This window comes from Cryptomeria japonica, chromosome 6, assembly GCF_030272615.1.
Source record: "Cryptomeria japonica chromosome 6, Sugi_1.0, whole genome shotgun sequence".
Classification (NCBI taxonomy): Eukaryota; Viridiplantae; Streptophyta; class Pinopsida; order Cupressales; family Cupressaceae; genus Cryptomeria; species Cryptomeria japonica.
Window position 1 is genome coordinate 441,056,088 of NC_081410.1, and position 21,512 is coordinate 441,077,599.

Below are 21,512 nucleotides of genomic sequence, written 5' to 3' on the forward strand. Positions count from 1 at the left end.
TTATACGCTAGGTTGACCTTAGAAGGAATCCGACCTAGCTACAAAACATCAACATTTATTAATGCCAAAACTCAAACCCACGAGCACATTGGATCAGCAAAGGCACAAGCCTATGATCACAATGATCCAACGGGGGTTTGAACCTTGGAGGACACAACACAAACAGCACCACTCAACCAACACACTATTGGATGAACCTTGATAGATGACCAATTTGACTAGATAAAAGGAACACCATTTTTTTCTAAGATTGATTTTTGATTCAGTTATTACTAGTTATGGATGAGGAAGAAAACGCTTTGAAGATTACTTTCAAGACAAGATACAAACACAATGAATTTATAGCCATGTCTTTTGGACTCACTATCTTGCCACTTTAATGAACTTCATGAATAGCATCTTCTGTGACTTTCTTGATAAGTTTGTACTAGTGTTTTTGGTTGACATCTTGATCTACTCCAAAAGTGAAGAAGAGCATTAGTGCATTTGTAGTTAGCCATGCAAAGGTGAAGACTGTGAAGTAAGCATAAGTTGTACAATAAATCATCTAAATGTGCTATTTTGAAAGGCTAATCCATTATTTAGCACACATTATATTTTTTGAAGGAATTGCAGTAGATCCTAAAAAGATTAAAGCAATGTTCAATTCCTTAAACATGTCGAGTGTTAGAAGCTTTACAAGGTTAATAGGTTATTATAGAAATCTGTTAAAAGGTTTTCTCAATAGCCAATACCATTACTTATTTGCAAAGGAAAAATTGTATGAATAGCTGTGTGACAATATTATTGATTTTGAAAGAGAAATCAACCAGAACCCCAATCCTACGAGTTCCAGATCCAAACGGTCACTTTTCAGTAATGATAAATGCTTCCATGGAAGGTCTAGGAGTTCATAAGTAGGATGAAATTGTTGTATCTTATGATTATTGAAAGTTGAAGACTTGTGAATTGAAGTATGTTCCTTTTGACGTAGAGCTAGTAGTTGTAGTTTAGGCCTAGTAAAGATGAAGACAGATCTTATTGGGTAAATCCTTCAATTTGAAAATTGACCATCAGAGATTGAAATACATTTTTTGTCAACCTCATTTGAATGCAAGATAGATAAGGTAGGTATAGTTCCTAATTGAATACAACTTCAAAATTGAATATATTAAAGGTAAGGAGAATAGGGTAGCTGATGGTCAAAGGAGGAGGCACGTTTTGACAATTGCAATTTCTAGGATTACCTTTAGTCTTTAGACAATAAGTTTTGGCTAAACTGAAGAATAACCCTTGGTATGAGTAGGTGAGTACAACTATAATGAACAATTGATAGATTCCAATTATGTAGGTTGTTCATTTGACATTGATGGACTGATGGGATATTAGAGTAGAATTGTACTTGGAAGTGGAGATCTTAGAACCATTTTGTTAACTAAAGCTCACAATGCTCCATACTTAGAACAACTAAATGCTTAGATTGCCAAAGGGCAAATACTAAAGGCAAAACATATACATCCAGAAGGACTTTTGTATCCTCATGACATACATCAACAAAAGTGGCAAGTATTAGCATGTTTTTCATTCAAGGATTAGTGATTATAGACAAACAGGTAACTCATTCGTAGTAACCTAACCAATGATGCTCTAACTCTTACCAAAAGTTTTGTGAAAGAAATTCTTAGATTGCATAGAATGCCAAAAAAGATTATTATCAACAGAGATGCATGGTTTACAAAGAGAGTTTGGACCACCCTTCAAGCTAAATTAGGGACTAAATTGAATAGCAATGTTGTGTGTCATCTTGAAATGAATGGGAAGACAAAACAAATCAAATTCAAGAGGATATTTTACTTATTTTATCTTTAGTTTATCAGGTTCATTTTATCTTTAAGCACTTATTTTTGTGAATGAGACATTTTCTGTCTTATTCTTAGGGCTATATTATGTATTTTAAGGATCACACGCACACACGCACGCACATGCACACATGCGCACCCACCCACCCACCCAACTTATTCTGATTTTATCTTATTGTTTTAGATTTGCAAACATTACGAAGGGTAGGGCCTGATCGTCAATTTTTTGTAATTTTTACTTATTATTCTTCGCTTGAGGTATTCTTCACTCGAGGCATGCTTCATATCACACACACATACACGCACACACACACACACATGTATATATGCATATGTACACACACACACACATATCAAACTTATTCTGATTTTAGCTTATTGTTTTAGATTTGCATACATTATGAAGGCTAGGTTTGGTTGAAGATCAAGCTTTGTCAATTTTTTGTAATTTTTACTCATTATTCTTCACTTGAGGCATGCTTCATATCATCCATGAATCTTCACTTGACTTGAAATTGTCAAAAGCTTTTCCCCAAGTTGTGTTCTAGAAGCCCTAATGATCATTTCCCTACCTCAAAATGACTCTTCCCTTCCTTTGTTGTCCAAGATCTTGTACTCTCATTGCCTAACGTGCTGGAAAACTCTTATCATTAGCCCTGCAAAGATATTAGCTAAAAACTGTTAATATAGGTTTTTATTTTCCTAGTTGGGTTTATTATTTTCCCTTTTCCTAGTTTTTTCCTACACTTTAATTAAACTTGATTAGGTTAATAAAGCATGTTTACTTAAGACAAGTGGGTATTGAGGCGTCGACATGCTATGAGGAGGTGCATTTACTATGTTTAGACCGTCATAGTGGTCTCTCCTCATTGGCCAGTATTGCCACCTCCACCCCTCTCTTGAGTCTATATAAACATGCTACCTTGCTTGTATTTTCATATAGTTGGAGATAGTAATTTGATGCTATTTTGCCTTGGAGCACTTCACATCGGTTTTCTCTCGGTATCACTGTTATGCTGTTTATTTCATTTGTATCTACAGTTTATTTGATCTATCTCTTTCAATTCAATTCTGGGTTGTAATCTATTTCTCAGATTTTAACATGGTATCAGAGCCTGTTTTGAAAGATTAGATTAATGTAGAGATCTTGTAAAATCTTGCTGTGTTTTCTTTTGCATTTTGCATATTGCATAATCTGAAAAACCAACAAAGGTTTATGAAGATCCGGTAATATTGTTTTACGTATATGTTTTTTTTGGTAAAACAAAGTTTTTGAAGCTTAGATTTGTGAAGAAACTTTCAAATAGTGTGTTTTCAAGCCTAATAGACCTTTCCTTTGTGTTTGGAAGGCCCAGAAACCTCTATTTTCATGTAAAGTGTGTGCAGATCGGACACCAGAAGCTTTGCATGTCGTTTTTTCCTTGTTGAAGATGTTTTTTTAACACTGTGGCCCCATCTTCCGAAAGTGATAAAGAAAAACGCTTTCTGGGTTTGTTTCGCCACTGGAAAAAACCATCTAGGTTGTTGCCAGATTTTTTATTCACTCAACAGATATGTTGAAAATTGCTTCGGAAAGCTTCAGCTAGACCCCTCACCATTGTAGTTTTCATTTTTGCATCTGATCTTCAAATGAGGTTTTCTCAGTCATACGAAAGTATTTTTCAATGCAATTTTTTTTGAAATGGGGTATTTTTTCGTGCTCTTTGCAGTGGCACAATAAATTCTTTCTTAGAAGTTACCAATTTTCCAGAAATTAAGTTTTATCAGCACATCTGAAGGGCAGTCCCTGTTTTATAAACTTCAAACCACTATAACTTTCACATTTGGTCTCGGATTTAGGTCATTCTTTTTTTGAAAGTGGATATTTTTTCAAGTAGAATACATTGGTGTTGGTTTGATGCTCATATTCTGAGATATTATTTTTGCCTTCAGTATTTGTGTCCATTTTTTGGACTTTGTAAAACTCTGGAAAATAACTCTAGTATTGTAAATGCACTAAATCATAAAGTGCCACCTTATAATATCGGGGGGGGGGGGGGGCGGGGTGATTTCTGATCGAGAACAAAGGGGGGTGGTCCAGTGTGTTCTCTCTAATTTTTTCGTCTCTCTTTCTTGCACAAGCAATCTTACTTTCTGCATTAAAATGGATCAAAATACAATACCGATACTCACAGCTTACAACTACTATGAGTGGAAATAAAAAATGACAATCTATCTTAAGAAGTTGGGGTTGTTTAGAGTAACTATGGGACTTGAAACTGAACCAACATTAATTGCAGAAAAACCAAAATGGTTTAACAAATGTGATGAAGCTTATGGTACTCTATGTATGTTTGTATCTTCTGATTTTCTTTTTCATGTTAAATTTGCTACAACTCCAAATGATGTATGGAAAACATTAGAAGGGTTGTTTGGTAAACAAGATGAGTTAAGGGGACACCAATTGGAGAATGAGCTAATAGGGATAAATCCATGTAATTTTGATACAATACAAGACTTCTTCACAAAACTAAAGGCTGTAAGATTGCAATTGAAGGCATGTGGGATAGATAAGAAAGATTCACAATTGATTCTAAGCATTCTTTCCAAACTTGGTCCAAACTATTCAGTTTTTGTGTCTACTTTCTATGCTACAAAAAGTGCCTTAGGAACCAGCTTTAAAATGCTTTCTCTTGATGATTTTGCAAAAGAACTCACACAAGAACAGGGTAAGTTGATTCAAATGGGCACAATTAAGCCCTCTAAATCTCAAGCCTTGGTTGCCAACCAAGGTACAAAAGATCAAAATGGGCTTTCTAAGCAAGAAAAGAAACAAAAGAACCAAGGAGAAAAGAAGCAAGAACAAAAGCCAGTTACTTCAAAAGCAACTAATGATGCATCTTCTTCAAAGGGTGACAAGCCCAAGAAGGAGAAAACTAGGTGTTCCTATTGTCAGAAACCTAGTGATGATGAACATAAATGTCTAAAGAAGCAAATTGATCATTTGACTCATCTTCTATCCTATTGGAAGAAACCTGGTCATGATGAACATAAATGTCTAAAGAAGCAAATTGATCATTTGACTCATCTTCTAGAAAAGAACAACATCAAGGTGCCTGATTCTGTCAAACCAAGTTCATCTCAGGAATCTTCAAAGGACACAAGTAAGGGGAAAGGAAAGGGCAAGGCCCTAGTTGTTGTTACTTCCCAGCCTAATTCCTGGATTATTGACTCGGGTGCTTCGCACCACATAGCTTCATCAAAGGATAGTTTTTCCTCCTCGGAGTCATGTTCTATGCCATCTATTCTATTGGGTGATGACACTCCTGCTGAAGTGCATGGGAGAGGGTCTGTTGACGTGGGCGAAGGAACATTTTAGGATGTCCTTTGTGTTCCATCTTTGTCAACTAATCTCCTATCTATCGATCAGATCACTCACACTGGCTCTGGCAAGTGGGTTGAGTTAACTCCAGACACAGTGGTAATTAGTGAGATGCCCAATGGGTCTACAATTGCAGTGGGAAAGGCAGATCATTCATCCAGACTGTATCACTTTTCTCACTTTGTTCCTGATTCTCCTTCACTTGCATTGCTTACTCACTCAAATGCGGTGAGTCCTTTGTGGCATCAGCGATTTGGCCACTTGAACTACCGCTACTTGTAGCAGCTCAGTCAGCGTGACATGGTTATAGGGTTGCCTTCTATTCGATTTCTTGATGGAGTTTGTCAAGGATGCATTCTTGGCAAGCACCTTGAAGAAAAAATTGATAAAGGCAAAGCATGGAGAGGCACACAACTTTTGGAGCTCGTTCACAGTGATTTAGCAGGACCATTTTCAAATCCTTCTTTCAGCAGGGCCAAATATGTCTTGACATTCATTGATGATCTTTCTCAGTACACCTTTGTATATTTTCTCAAACAAAAGTCTGAGGTCTTTGAGTCTTTTCAGGAATTCAAAGCCTTTGCAGAGAAGCAATCGGGGAAAACCATCAAGGTTCTGCGCACCAATAATGGGGGGGAATATGTCAACCAGAGGTTTGAGCAGTTTTGTATCTCAGAAGGCATTGATCTTCAACACACAGTTCCCTACACTCCACAACAAAATGGAGTTTCAGAATGTAAGAATCGCTCCTTGAAGGAAATGGCTAATTGTATGATCCACTCCAAATCATTGGCACCTCAGTATTGGGCAGATCAACTGTGCATGTTATATCCAAAATCGAGTTCCTCATCGAGCTGTGAAGGGGGTAACTCCTTTTCAAGCTTGGACTGGTCGAAAACCCATAGTCAAACACTTCCGAGTGTTTGGGTCTTCTGCATGGGCCCACATTCCAGCAGAGAAACGCAAGGCTATGGATCCACAGAGCAAGCTTTGCATATTTGTTGGGTATCCAAATGGTGTTAAAGGCTACATGCTTCTCCATCCTACCACACATGAGCTTTTCATTGAAAGGAGTGTTCGTTTTGAGGAGGATACTTCCAGTTCTTCTTCTACCACTTCTCCATCTTTCATTACTATGGAGACATTGCAACTTCATGATGACAGTTCTTTTGAGGATTTTAATCCTCGTGATCCTTCTGAGGAGTCTTATTCCTCCACTTTAGATGACGATGGCGAGGATACATCTTCCTCTTCTCTTAGTCATCCTTCAAAGGGTGATGATTCTCCTCCAAATTCTCCTCATTCTCCAGCTACTGGGCCTCTTTGGGCTGCTCGTTAGACATTGGAGTCAGCAGGTGATTGGGTTGGTGATCCTTCAGATGGGAGAAGAACAAGGTCACAATTTGAGCATGCTCCACATCTCTTCTTTGCTACAGCTTCCGATCTACAGACCTTTCGGGAAGCTTCAGGTGTTGTTGAGTGGGATGCAACTATGTAGGAGGAGTTCAATTCCTTGGAGAGGAACCATACTTGGGATTTAGTCCCTCTTCCTAAGGGAAGGAAAATTGTTCGGTGCAAATGGATCTAGCGAACAAAATTTGCTGCAGATAGGTCGGTTGATAAGTATAAGGCTCGCCTGGTCGCCAAAGGATTCTCCCAGGTTGCTGGGATTGACTACTCTGAGACTTTTGCGCCAGTTGTCAAGATGAATTCCATCTAACTTGTCCTTGCTATTACTGCAGCCCATCGTTGGGAAGTTCATCAGATGGATGTGAAGAGTGCTTTTTTTCATGGTGACCTTCAGGAGGAGATATATATGGAGCAGCCACAGGGGTTCGTCCAGGATCCTTCACTTGTTTCTTGCCTTCGAAAGTCTCTCTATGGCCTTCAACAGGCCCCTCGTGCCTGGTATGCCAAGATGGCCTCCTTCCTTCTATCAGTTGGGTTCACTCGGTGCCATTCTGATCCAAACGTCTACATTTTGCAGCAGGATGATACTTTGACCTTCCTTGTTCTCTATGTTGATGACTTGTTGATCATTGGGAGACACTCATCCCGTATCAAGGCAGTCAAAACTGCCCTTCATGATCGCTTCTTGATGTCTGACTTAGGCCTACTCCAATACTTCTTAGGGATTGAGATCACTCAGTCGCCTTCTAGTATCTTCATTGGACAGCCTAAGTACGTTCTAGATATGCTCTCGAGATTTCGCATGGCTGATTGTAAGCCTGCACCGACTCCATTTCTGTCAAGAGTCAAACTTGAGGCTTCTTGTTCTTCACCCTTGGCGGATGCTACCTTGTATTGTCAATTAGTTGGAAGCCTCATATATTTGACTCACACGAGGTCTGATATTTCATATGTAGTGGGCCTGGTCTCCAGGTTCATGCAGAAGTTACATGAGTTGCATTGGAAAGTAGCTAAGCAGATTCTTCGCTATGTAAAGGGTACTCACAGTTATGGGATTCATTATACAACGAGCATGGCTATTGACTTGGTGGGATATATAGATTCAGATTGGGCAGGTGATTCTTAGGATCGCAAGTCCACTTCAGGGTATTGCTTCTCTCTTGGTTTTGGTCCAGTTTCTTGGTCGAGCAAGAAACAATCTGCTATTGCTCTTTCATCTACTGAGGCTGAGTATCGAGGAGTAGTTAATGCTGCTACTGAGGCCATTTGGCTTCAGAACATTCTCACTGAGTTTGGCATTTCCTTTCGAAAGCTTACAGTCATCTTTTGTGACAACCAGAGTGCTATTCAGATTTCTCGCAACCCGGTCCATCATCAACGGACCAAGCACATTGAGATTCACATGCACTATATTCGAGAGCTGATTCATGAGCAGGTTCTTGATCTTCAGTACTGTCCGACATCAGATCAAATTGCAGACATCTTCTCTAAACCCTTCATTGGAAGCAAGTTCATTCATTTGAGATCTTTGCTTGGGGTGCGGCAGGGGTTCTCTTTTGTTGGGGGGGCTTCTTAGCTCCTTTTTTTCTCTCTCTCTCTCTCTATTCTAGGGGGGTGTACTCTCTTTTGTTGGAGGGAGCTTCTTCTTTGTTGGGGGGTGTTGACGTGTATTTTGTACACAATCAAACACAAAATAAAATACTCAAGGGTACCTTATCCTCTCTTGAATAAAGCCTCTGATTGCTGAAGTTGTCGCAAAAAAGGATCAATCAGGATGACTCCAAGGTTCTTTTATGTAGGGTCTCTACGTGTGGATAAGCGCCAGTGGTCGTTGTGAATGCTGTTTCATCAAGGGGCCTTACGTTTCCGTTATTGCAGGAACAGGATTTCCTAAAACTAACAAGTTCTCAAAAAAAAATCAAAAGGTAGCGTTTGCAAGGGATGAATTCTAATCTAATCCTAAGAATGACTTAATGTAAGCTGGCTTTGGTAAGATTCTACCAATTTCAATATTGCCAAGACATAACAACTCAACTGAAATTGATGTGATCTTCTAAGGTGACTAATGATTTTCCAATTCATCAAGAATCATAGACACTACCATGAAGGTACATATCAATGGTTCAATAATGATTGAAGGTTTAAGCAATCCAAATATCTCCAGTTCACCACACAAGGCGTCCTTACAATCAGCAAGAAGCTAGTGGTTTGGAGCGTGAATCTCACTAAAGATCAAGCTCAACACTTAGTCCCTCAAATTTGAATACTACTTCGACCAAGAATGATTCAAGAAAGTAAGCAACCATGAAAGTAGCCACAAGAATTGCAATAAAACACCATAACTTCAATATTTTATTGATCTCAAAGCCAAAAATAAACAACAATTGCTTGAAATTCTTTCTTCAATGCTCAATCTTCTAATTTCTAACTTACTCTCTCTAATCTCTAATTCTAATCTCAAAATGAAAATGAATGAGGGTATATATGGCATCCTCAATTACAATGAATGGCCCAGATCAAAAGAAGATCAACGGCTGAGATTCTGACACTTAAACCCTAATTAGGGTTTATTACAAAAAGTTCCCCTTTTATTGAACAATATTAAATGCATAGCCAAATATTTAATTGGCACAAAAATCTAGGAAACATAGACCAATGATAATTAAGGTGCCACATCATCTATAACCACCTCTCTTCTAGAAGCTTGTTCCCTTTCCAATGCTCCTTCTTAGCATATGCAACGAATGTAGACACAATTCCTTCAATCTCAGCAATAGGAATCTCTGGAAGATTCTTCATTCGTTCCTCCAAGTGGATAACTTGATCGAAAGCCTTGAGAAGAGCTACATCCCATCCAGGTTTGAGTTCTTTGATTTTCTCAATCAGGAGCATAGTAGCGAACATTTGATCCCTTTGCTCATCTGTGATAATATTCTCATCTTTGCAAAAGATGACCTTAACCTTCTCTTCCAACTCTTGAAGATTCACATCTGTCTCATCTTCAATCCTTCTGCCAAGAATAGAACATAACACCTCAAACACCTTGTCTTGAATTGGATGGATGACCTCCTCAACTTGATTGCATTTGGTACTAATGTCTTAGAAAAGAACTTCCTTCATCTGAAGTAGAGTTGACCACTGGAGTAAATTATGAGCTCCTCCATCCATTATCTTTTCTTGTGCTAGGATCTTCCTTGGTGTTTGCCTGATTACTTGCAAAACAGGAATGATAACATCTCTAGTGTGGGCAAAGGCGGCTACTGTTATCATTAGGTTGTGAATGATCTCAAGGACTTGGATAGCTCGATGGGTAGTCTGCATCATTCTTGTTGCGAACTCAATGGCAACAGTATGAGATTTGTCAATCCAAGAGCTCATAAGCTGAACCAAGCTCTTAACTCTTTCTGCTTCACCAACTGATTCAAGGGGAAGTGCTTGCACAGGAGATACTGTTGGATCCTGACGTCCCAAAGGCTGATTGAGATGGCTAAAGTAGCCTCTCCAAGCACCGACCTCTCGCTCAAGCTTTCTATTCTTTTCCATTTCTTCTTTAAGGTTGTCTTTAAGTGCCTCAAATGAATCAGTTGCCTCATCCAGTGTCTGCTCGGCTGTGAGTGGACCAAGCTCAAATGTTTCTACATCATACTCTTCCGCAAGGATTTCACCTTCATACTTGTCCACTGCCGGTGTAGCTATCTGTAACTTCCTGGACCCTGTCTCATCTCTGATCATCTTGGACATCTTGGTGGCCTTCTTCCTTTCTGTTACTCCCTGAGAATTTCCTACAAGGCTCTCTAAGTCAATTACATTATCTTCATCTTCGATCACAATCACCCTTGTTAGCCTCTCCTTCAACCAATCTGGAATGGCGGATCTTGTCTCTCTAACTTGTATCTCTTTAGGCAATGGTTCTTCTTCTCGGAGAGGAGATGTCACTTCATCATTATTCTTGTCTTCATGTAGCTCATTAACTTGAGGAGATTGACTTGATGAACGTTGAGACGCCCGCCCTTCTTTGTGTGTATCATTCTGTACCATTGATTCCATCGATTCCTCAATTTCAGGTACCCTCTTCTCTTGTCCTACATTCTGACTTGTCCTTTTTTCATGTCGAGAAGATGTACCGAATGAGCGATCTCGATTGGCCTCTTGTTTCTTCCTGGAGGGTTCTCTTTTCTCAGGTCTTTCTTTCCTCTTCGCACCTCTAGGATGGGGATTGCCTTCACTTGCACTTCGAAGATTACCTTCACTTGTGCTTCTAGGATGAGGATTGCCTTCACTTATACTTGCTCCTCCTTCCCCTGGTCTTTCCTCCAAAGTAAAAGTCATAGGTATGTTCTGTTCTCTCAACTTTTGATGTTGCACATCAACCCATCTGCGAGTACAAGACAAAACTGGAGCCATCAAAGCTTTTAAGTCAAAAACCTTAGGTTCATTCCAATCTATCTTCACTGCTTTGTCTTCTCGGTCATAAGATGATTGGAGATGTCTGCCACTGTCCTGAGCTTGATCAGCCACTCTGTAAACTTTGCATTTCCTAATGAAATCTAAAGGTAACCTGGAATGCATCTTTCTTTTCACTTCTAAATCATCTGAGAGATTCATCAAAAAGTCCTCTATCTGAAATTCGTGTTTGTACTTTCTACCAACTATTTCTTCTATATATCCATAAGGATCAAAATTCTCTCTCAAGGCAAAGAACGAAAATGAATATAAGGCCAACTCCTCTGCGTCATCCATGGCTAGAGCATTAGGACATACCTCAATTGAATTCCCTAGTATGATAGGCACAGGAATTCCATTTCCATGCCTGTGTCTAAATGCCTTCGCATAAGCTGCCAACTGCCTAGTCACCTCAAGTAACACTATCCTGTCTGTCGGATATCTTGGCAACATATATGGAGGTGAAGGACACCCATGAACTCTAATATATGTAAATTTCTGGAATTGGATAAACCAAGCACCATACCTCTTCACAAGCTCCTGTGCGTCTTGAGATAGCCGATTGTGAATCCCGCCTTGCAATGTCCTGGTGATGTTCATCGTGAAGGTATCATTGACTAACTTGTAGTCACTTCCAGGTGGATGATGCAAATGGACATAAGAATCACAAACTCGGACTTCTCCGGGCCCTCTTCCGATCACTCCTCTGTGAGGTAGTCCTGCATATTCAAAACTCCTGATCAAGGCATATATGATGTATGAGCTCATGTGGAATGACTTGGTAGCCTTTAGTCTTCTCAGCTGCACGTCCAAGCAATGGCTAATAATTCTAGCCCAATGAATTGTTCCTTTTCCTTGAACTATCACTTGGATGAAGTAGAACATCCACTTCTCAAAATAGAAGGCTTGAGGAGCCCCTGTAACTCGATTGAGCAAGGTTATCAAATCTCTGTACTCCTCCTGGAAGTCGATCCTATGTGGTGTGTTGGGAATCTTGCTCAGGCGAGGACGACTTTTGAGTAACCAATTCTTATTGATGATGCTCAAGCAAGTGTCTGGGTCATCTTCATACATGGACCTAGCTCCTTCTAAGCTTTTGTAAATCATATCTTTATGTTTTGGTAAATGGAGAGCTTCACTGATAGCCTCTTCTGAAAGGTAAGCCAAAGTGTTTCCTTCCTTGGACACGATTGATCTTGATTGTGGGTTATAATGGCGGGCGCACTCGATCATCAGCTCATGGCACTGGACTGCTGGAGGGAAATTGGCCGCCTTGATAATGCCACTTTCAATTATTCTCCTTGCGACAGGTGATGGCTTTCCAATGTAAGGGACTTCTCGAAACTTCTTCACACTGAAGTTTCCCAAGTTGGTATCTCCGATGTTGCTCCATTTTGACACAATCTTAGTCTCCAATTCTTCATTCCTTTGATCTTCCTTCATGAGAGCTGGATGACTAGTGGATGCTCCTGCCTTTGGGGTCGCCATCTTGACACCTTCACTTGAGAATTAATTCTAAGATATGATGCAAAAAATAAGGCGAATTTGCTAGGCAAAATGTGGGTCGAGGCTCTCCCTTTAGCAAAATGCTCTTCCTCTAGGCTTCGCAAGTATTAATTCTACCACCTTTATCCTCCAATAAAATTCGCTCCTCTTAAATCATATTTCGCACTCCTTGTTCTTCCAAATTGCACTTGAAACAATAAGTGAATGATTTGAATAATGAAAACACACCCCAAATATATAGAGCGCTCACCCTCTCATTTCCCATAGGCCGACTTAGTGAAAATAGGCCAAAATAAACAAAATTTAATAAAAGGAGAAGGCCGACTTGGCAAAAAATATTAAAATAATACCCCAAAGCGCTCCATTTTTAAATTTAATTTAATAAAAAATTAATTTTAAATGCCTTTATAATTGAAATTTTCGATTTTTTTAAGGCTCAAAATTAATTATTAAATGCTATGCGCTTTTATTAAATGTCAATTTAATTTTTAAAATATTCTGGAGTTTTAGCGAAATTGGCATTTAATGTGATTTAGAGGACATTGGCGTCTAGGCATGGTAAAAATATCAATTTGTTAATAACCTCGCTCTGGTCCCTGGGAGAGGGACAGGAGCGCCTTTTCATTTTTGGCCTTGTATTCCTTGCTTTCACGTTCAAAATCTCTTCCTGGACGTCCAAAATGGGATTTTTATTGGGAACTTTGAGTTTAATTCATGTGATCTTTGGAAGGAGCTTGCCTTAAAGCATTTTCGCCCTGGTCCCTTGGTGAGGGACAGGAGCGACCTCACCCTTTGTCCCTGGTCCTTATCTTTCAAATCGCCAATTCAAGTTTGGAGGCAAATAATGATCTTCATTCGTCCCTTCAGTGCATGTTCCACTCGCTTTTTCAAGGCAAAATTGACTATCCAAAGATTTTCGCCCTGGTCCTCCAGTGAAGGACAGGAGCGATTTTTACATTTGAGCCTAAGATTGTCGATTCTTGGGGGTAATTCCTTGTTCATCATCTTTCGAAAGATATTTCTCACTTTGCACAACCTTGTCTTGGCGTGATTCTGGAGGGGATTTGTTGATTTTATGAAAATCGCCTTGGTCCTTCAGTGAAGGACAGGAGCGCCTTTTAGTTTATTGTACGAATTCTTGACCACATCGACCTTCAGTTACTCCTAAGGCGTAAGACATGATTCCCCATTCCCTCTTGAGTCTTGGAAACAAAAGTAGCATTTCAAAATGTTAGGCGATTAGGCATATTTGAAGATTTCGCTCTGGTCCCTTGGAGAGGGACAGGAGCGCCCTAGCCAATTTTCATTGAATTTTGTGGTCCTTGCAATTCCATTCTTCCTTGAAGCATTTTTAAATATCACTCCAATCTTGTGCCTTGACCTGGATTCGTCCCAATTTGGGGAGGAAGGCTTGTTAATGTGTTTTTCGGCCTGGTCCCTTGGTGAGGGACAGGAGCGCCTTGGCAATTATGAGCTCACTTATGTTTTGCTAACTTTCAAAATTATCTTCAATGGACTGATTATGCCTTCCTTCATTCATCTCAAACATGAAACTTGCTTTACTTTTGCCAAAAATTTGTCTTGTGAGAAAATCGCTCTGGTCCCTTGGAGAGGGACAGGAGCGCCTATTGCCATTTGGGTTGATTCTCTTCTTTGTGGCCTACTCAAGTTATATTCAACGGGCAAAACACACTTCCCTTGACCTCTTCAAATCGTGAAATCACTTAAATCTTGCAAGGATAATGCAAATTTGGAATTCAAGCTCCGGTCCTTCAGTGAGGGACAGGAGCGCCTTTTGTCCTCAAGGCCAAACCATTACAATTTTTATCTCAAATTTCCTTTGCTGGGGAAGATATCATCTTTTTACAACCCATGAACGAGAGCCCAAATCCAAAAAGGGTCCATGAAGGTGTGTACAAAGAAAATCGCTCTGGTCCCTTGGTGAGGGACAGGAGCGAATTCATCTTGTTAGACAAAAAGTTCAACTTTTCAATGCGTTTAACTAAGTCCGGATACTCTATTATGCCCATTTCATTCTTCCTTGTGTCCTTAATGCTTCAATTTGATCAACCAAGGCCAAAAATGACCAAAATAAATCATTTCGCCTTGGTCCTTCAGTGGAGGACAGGAGCGATTTGTCTTAATCCTTCAAATTTCATCATTTTACAAATCTTCAAAATCCTTAAAATCTTCAATTCACGTCCAATCATCTCCCCTGGAGACCCTGCACAAAACAATTTAAAGGAAGTTAGAGACAAATATGCACTAAATAACATTTTTGCCTTGGTCCCTAGGAGAGGGACAGGAGCGATTTCACCTTTATAAGCCAAAATATCCACAATTTAAGTCTTCAATCACTTCACCAAGCAGGGTTAGGTCATCTTCAAGGCCAGGGACCAGTTAGCAAGCCTTCAACAAAATTTTAATCAAAACTTACCTAGGCAAGAATACACAATTCCATCATCAAAATGCTAACTCTTAGACATAGCTTGAATTTGCCTCTCAAAAAAACTGACTGGACCTATACTGAGACATACCTGACTTCCTGACAGGCTCATCCTATTTCAAAATTTGCAATCTTCGGGAGGATGCTTAATAATCTTCAAAATTTGACTGGACTCGGCTTGAAAATATCCAAAAGAAACCCCTAAGGCTTAACCCTAATCCAGACAACTCACTCACTTACTCAAAACCCTAAAAGCAGAGAGAAGAACAGGCAAAACAAAAGCAAAAAGAGGGGGTCCCCATTTTAATGGGGCGATGTGTGAAATGGTCACAACAGGGGGGAAGGGCTATGTACATGGGTACTTTTCAGGCTTCATTTGTCGGGACCCATATTTTCACCCACCTAAGCTTATGCTTAAGGGGGGGTGTTAGTGTAGGTTTTTATTTTCCTAGTTGGGTTTATTATTTTCCCTTTTCCTAGGTTTTTCCTACACTTTAATTAAGCTTGCTTAGGTTAATAAAGCATGTTTATTTAAGACAAGTGGGTATTGAGGTGTCGACATGCTATGAGGAGGTGCATTTACTATGTTTAGACCATCATGGTGGTCTCTCTTCATTGGCCGGTATTGCTACCTCCACCCCTCTCTTGAGTCTATATAAACATGCTACCTTGCTTGTATTTTCATGTAGTTGGAGATAGTTATCTGATGCTATTTTGCCTTGGAGCACTTCACATCAGTTTTCTCTCGGTATCACTGTTATGCTGTTTATTTCATTTGTATTTACAATTTATTTGATCTATCTCTTTCAATTCAATTTTGGGTTCTAATATGTTTCTCAGATTTTAACAAAAACAACTACTATAACATTGTCAACCACCAGAGATAAGGACTCAATGAATGGCTTACAAACAAGAAACAAGTAGTTTTTGGCTAGAAATTTAACTCAATAAGAATTTTTTTGTATGGGTACAACAAATAGTTAAAGGATTTTGGTTAACAAAGCTAGTGGGCGTTTATGCTTATCATGTTTATCAATGGGAATCTCTTTTCATTCTGAGATTGGTTTTTGACTAGACCAAAACCAGAGATATACAACAGAACTTGACACACTAGAATGGTCACCATCACTAAGTATTATCTAACTTGAAATGCACTCTTTTTCAATTTTTGCGGTCTTGAGATAATAGTTACATGTGAAAGAAGTTTACCAGTATGCTATGTACATATTTTGCAAGAAGCTGGTCTTAAATTTAGTTCTGATTGTTGATGGTAAGGAGAGAAATGAAAATATATTTAGGACTGAAGAGGTCATTTAAGTTGTTATACTTAACAGAAGGCTACTACCCATGGCAATGTCCTTTTTTCCCTTATTTTATAGAATTAGCAGAATACATGTTTGTTATTTTGAGCTCTTTTGAGATTCTGTTTGTGCCATATTTTCACGTGTACTTAAAATGATTAATTTTGGTTTCTTTTACAGAGACACTATCAGAAGATGAATGGGAGGCCGCATACCTGTATTTGGTGTTTGTCTTAAGAAAGGTAATTTTATGTGACTCCTTTTAGCCATAGTGTATTTAATGAGCAAGAGCAAGAATAGTAAGTACTGTACTTTTTTCCTCTGGATATTTTTGACTACTCTATGTCCATTTCTCTGGAAAGATATGGTTAGAAAGATTTATTCTAGTATTTTGTTGTTACTCATGAAAGTGTTATAGCATAGCTGGTGAATTTTGGTCTGGCAATATACAGATACATACAGTGAAAAATAATAAAATCTATCAGTCAATAGATGCTATATTTTAGAGGCGATGGGTACAATATCTAGGACCTTTGTAAAGTTTTGCATAACCTGATGTTTTTTAAGTTAATTGAAGTTGTGAAAATGTAAATGACGGATGTGGAAAACATAGATTGCTAACATAGATTACTAGTAACTCTGTATGCGGATATTCCATGATTGTCTCGTTACTGTAGTAGATTTGTAGGAACAAAATAAATGTAACAAAACCGACTACACAAGTGGCCTAGCCACTTGCTATCTGCCACTAGTTATGTAATCATTGAGATTACTGCTTAGTAAGCTTCTCCAGGTCATTAATTTCCTATGCACCTCCTTATGGAAAGTGGAAACTGCTGTTAGAAAATGGGAGGATTATCAAGGACTGTACAAGGATAGCCCTGTGGAAATTGAGGTAGTAGACAGACAATGAGAAACCAAAACTAATGATGGAGGATGTACTAGTGCTACTTCTGATTCTGCATGCTTCAATTTAAAATATTGCAAAAGGAAGTCTTCAAGAACTTCAACGTCTCCATTCTCATGGAGTTCTTCACGAGGAATACATAGAATAACTGCCTTCCATGTTACACTACCCAAACCCAAAACACCTAGTGTCTTTTCTATATTTAGAATATTTTATTGCTTTTCACTTGAAGAGGAAGACTTAATGTTTTATTTGAATTTTAAATGTGCCAGAGAGGCCAAGGAGAAGCCACCAAGAAGAACACACAGCGTAGACAACCGGGTCAAATAAAAGAGAAAGATGTTACATATCTCAATTGATGACAACAATACACAATTCTTCTTGTCTCCTAATATGGGGCAGATAGAAATTGTAAAGTTTTAAGATATTTATTTTCTGTACTTGTTTTAGATAGAAAGAAGCTATTCTCTAATATAAAGGAGGCTTGGAATGATGTTATTCTGCAACAATGTCATTTTACATTCAATAAGAAGAGCAAGATATTGTTTATGCTCATTATGGTTTTGTAAGCTGCTCAATTATGCTATTTGCTCCTTCTTACACAAAAAACAGGTCAACATCATTCAATATGCATTATAATTATTCATACGTAAGCTGCTAGATTATGATATTATTCTTCTTCCAGAAAACAGAGCTTAACATTATCCAACATGCATTCTCCGTACCATGTGGTGAAGAGCTGATTTTGATGCTCTTTCAAATAAATTCTGAGAAATTCTTATGTGTTGAAGATGGTTGATCTTCAGGCGGTATAACATTTGTTCATTGGTGTCTCTTGTCATTCACAATGTACAAATTGCAAAGCTTAGCTAAAACATCTATTCTTTTTATAAATATATAGACCTGAAAGTTAACTCTCCTATGGTTGGCCCCTTGCTGATAATTGTCAGCTATGCTCTACATTTAACTTTTGCAATAATTTATGGCATGAGAAATATAAGGATTTCTTTGTTTCAGATTTCAACTCAACATTATTTTTCCTTATTTTAATTGTCTTAATTAAGAGACATACAAAATAATTTTTTTTTTTTTTTAGCTAGGATTTGCAGCGTGCAAAAATAGTGATTTGACAGGTCAGTCCAGCAATATACTTATGTACTTACAAATTAGCTAAATCCAATTTTAGGGGATATGATGCTGTTTTGTGTGGAATTCAAATCATGTTTAGTTTGGACTTTCGCTTTTATTTATGGATCAGAAAGATTAAGCCTTAAGAGGAATTTTTTCTTGTGGAAAATGTACATGTTCGTCATTTCATTCAGACGAGTAGTATTATGATTATGTATGTCAGGATTACGAAGGACCATTATAATATGGAAACCAGTAAAGATTTTCTGTTTTTGACTGCAGAGGGATCCTATGGCAGTTTTGTGCATTTTGGAAATCAGGATCAATAAATTGTGCATTCATGTTTGGTGGATCAATAATATGTGAAGTTGCTCCTGGTTTATGTTATGTGAGTAGGGATATGATATTATAAGGTATACAGGTGGATGGAGATGTTGACATATGGCACACATCCCTTAAGTTAGTCGTATTGGGTCATGCGAATAATTTAAGTAATTAATTATATTAGGAGTTGAGTAGGCCTTCATTAGGATTTACCCTTTTATTGTATTATTCGGAGTTATATATGAAGGAAGGTGATTATCATTGTGAGATGTGTGAATTATGATATTATATTTGAGACCTCTTGGAGATAGCATGGAGTGGCTTTTTCATAAGGAGTATTGTATGGTGCTACCCTACCTTAAGGGTTTACTCTTGTAGAGTTGTAAATTGTAACCCCTTACAATTTCACACTGCTCTTTGGGCCCTTGCTTAAGTGTGCCTTCTCCTATGTCATTTCAAGCTTATTTGGGTTCTATCATATTTTAAATTTTCAATGCACTTTATTCCACATTTAAATGTCATCAATCCAAATTTTTAAATTTCAGATCCAATATTAGGGCCCTATTGTCTCGCTTCCTACAAAAGTGAGGCTTATCTTGTTGGGACACCATTTAAAAGTAGAAGTGTCCGATGCTTTTTGGCTGAAATTTCGATAGAGTAATGCATTGGTCTATAACATTGCCAAATTTGGTCTCGAAATTTGGATGACTGTTTTAAGCCGGCCAAAATGCAAAAATACCTTGAAAACCTTATATAAGCCATCATTTCTAATTCATTCAAACATCTAGCAATTCTATCATTCTAATTCAAGAGCAAGCATTCTTCTTTCAAGATTAGATCTAAGTACAAGGAGCATCAAGTTACAAGTTATCTTCAAGTAATGCTTTCATGATGGATTTTGTTATGATTTATCATGTTATTGGATTAACACATGGAGGACTTACCTAAAAAGTATTGCATCACCTATCAAACGTATAATCATTTCATTTCAACACTTCAATCAAACATTTCATTTCAGATTTAGCCTCTACCATACCAGGGGTAATCATTTCATTTCAGATTTAGCCTCTACCATACCAGGGGTAGGCTCTCTTTCTTTTGTGCATTTGCAAGCTTAGGAATAGGTCTGGGACAAATTCTGAATGTATAGGAGCACAGTGCAGATAGGAACAAAGTTTCCTAGAAAACTTCACTAGAAAATGCATGGCATATGTCAATTAGCGCTAGTGTCCTGAATTAGTGCTAGTGTCTTGAATTAGCACCAGGATCCTCGCAGTTTAGCTTGAAATTTGGAGGGAAGGCAGTTTGAAAGTTTTTGAGCCCAAATTCGTCACTTGTTTCCACTTGGACACCTGTCAAGACTATGGCACCTAGCTCCAATGTCCTGCCATTTTGAGGTCTACATGCTGTCATAGGTTCCTCTTTGCTCCTTATTTACAATTCTATACCTCTCAGTTGACTCTAAGTTCTCTAGCTATCTATTTATGCTGATTTTGATCAATTTTTTCACCTAGTTCCTACATTTTCACATCTAAATTATTATCCAAATCATCAACAATCAACTCAAATACCCAACTCTCCTAAGGGATTGAAGTTGGGCCTAATTGGTTGTTCTCCATTGCAATTGATGGGATTGGGTTTGGCTCCTTGTTTTCATGTTCAAGCTAGTGAACTCCATTTCCGTACATTTCATTTTAGTCAACCCGAAATGTCTCGCACTTGCATAATTTTTTATTTTAGTTTTATATCTGATTCTTGCATGGAATTCTTAAATATAGATGCTTTCATTTTTCAAATTCATTGTTTATGTATTTGTATTGGTTAAAAAGTCATAAAAACTACATATTGTTATCACTCACATCATGCATTTAGCATATGTTATCATTTGAAAAAGAAAAATTGTTTTCATTGTGTTTTCAATTAGTTTTATGATGCATATATTTCATAGATGAAGCATCGATGTATATTGCTAATCCCTCTCCCAAAGTTTGTCCTACTCATGAGGATACCTTGCAACAAGAAGATGACATCGTTAGCACTTTTCTCGATGCTCTCTTCTTCTAGAGATGAATCCTTGGAAAACAAAGAGCCCAACCAAGTCAAGATGGTGGGCTCGGGGGTCCTCGGGTGCTTAATTTTCTCAGGATATCATAGAACATATGGGGCCTCAACAGGAGTTATCTTAGCATGAGAGTCTCGTCCATTTCAACACTGTGAGAGAGAGAGTGTTCTTGTGGCCCTAGTCTTTCTAGAGTATTTCTTAGGAGAGCGCATAGACGCAAAGTAGGATAGCATCCTTGCAAGTCATATGTGATATTTTCTTAGATCTCATCCACTTACTTATGAGGGCATTATTGACAACATTGAGGCATAGACTTGGTTGATAGATCTTAATTGGTGCTTTTCTATGCATCCTTATAATAGTAATACTAGGGATCATTGTGCCATAATGCATCTTAGAGGATTTGCATCCACATGGTAGCGTATGGAGGAGCAAAAGCTCCATTTAGACATTACCCCAATATCATGAGAGATCTTAGAGATATTTCATGCATGTTTCATTTCAGAGCATTATCGATAGAGTTGTGTCGATGAGTTCCATGAGCTTCATTCTATGGCTATGATCGTAGATCAGTATGAGCATCAATTCTTTGAGTTCACGTTGTATGCTAGAATTTTTGACAATGAGCGTATTTTAGTGCCGTATTTTGTTTTAGGCTTTAATGCCCATATTAGTGGTGGTGTTCTAGTCCTTGAACTAAGATTTTGGAGGTTTCCGTAGAGAAGGCAAGATTGATTAAGGAGAATCTTGCTAAAGGACTTGGAGGCCAAAGAGGAGTATAAGTTG

At 38.3% G+C, this 21,512-nt stretch overlaps 1 protein-coding gene across 3 annotated transcripts in view; it reads left to right on the forward strand.

The window, feature by feature from the left end:
* LOC131037527 (mRNA cap guanine-N7 methyltransferase 1) overlaps nt 1-19,116 on the forward strand; it is a 127,137-nt gene extending 108,021 nt beyond the window's left edge. For 2 of the 3 annotated variants that reach the window (XM_057969684.2, XM_057969686.2), the window contains 2 exons: nt 16,486-16,547; nt 17,485-18,132. In XM_057969684.2, coding sequence (XP_057825667.1) covers nt 16,486-16,547; nt 17,485-17,571 — 149 coding nt within the window. In that variant the 3' untranslated portion in view covers nt 17,572-18,132. Of the gene's footprint in view, nt 1-16,485; nt 16,548-17,484; nt 18,133-18,622 lie in introns of those variants that run through there. The other variant, XM_057969685.2, reaches the window with a different exon arrangement.
* Nucleotides 19,117-21,512: the final 2,396 nt, after the last annotated feature.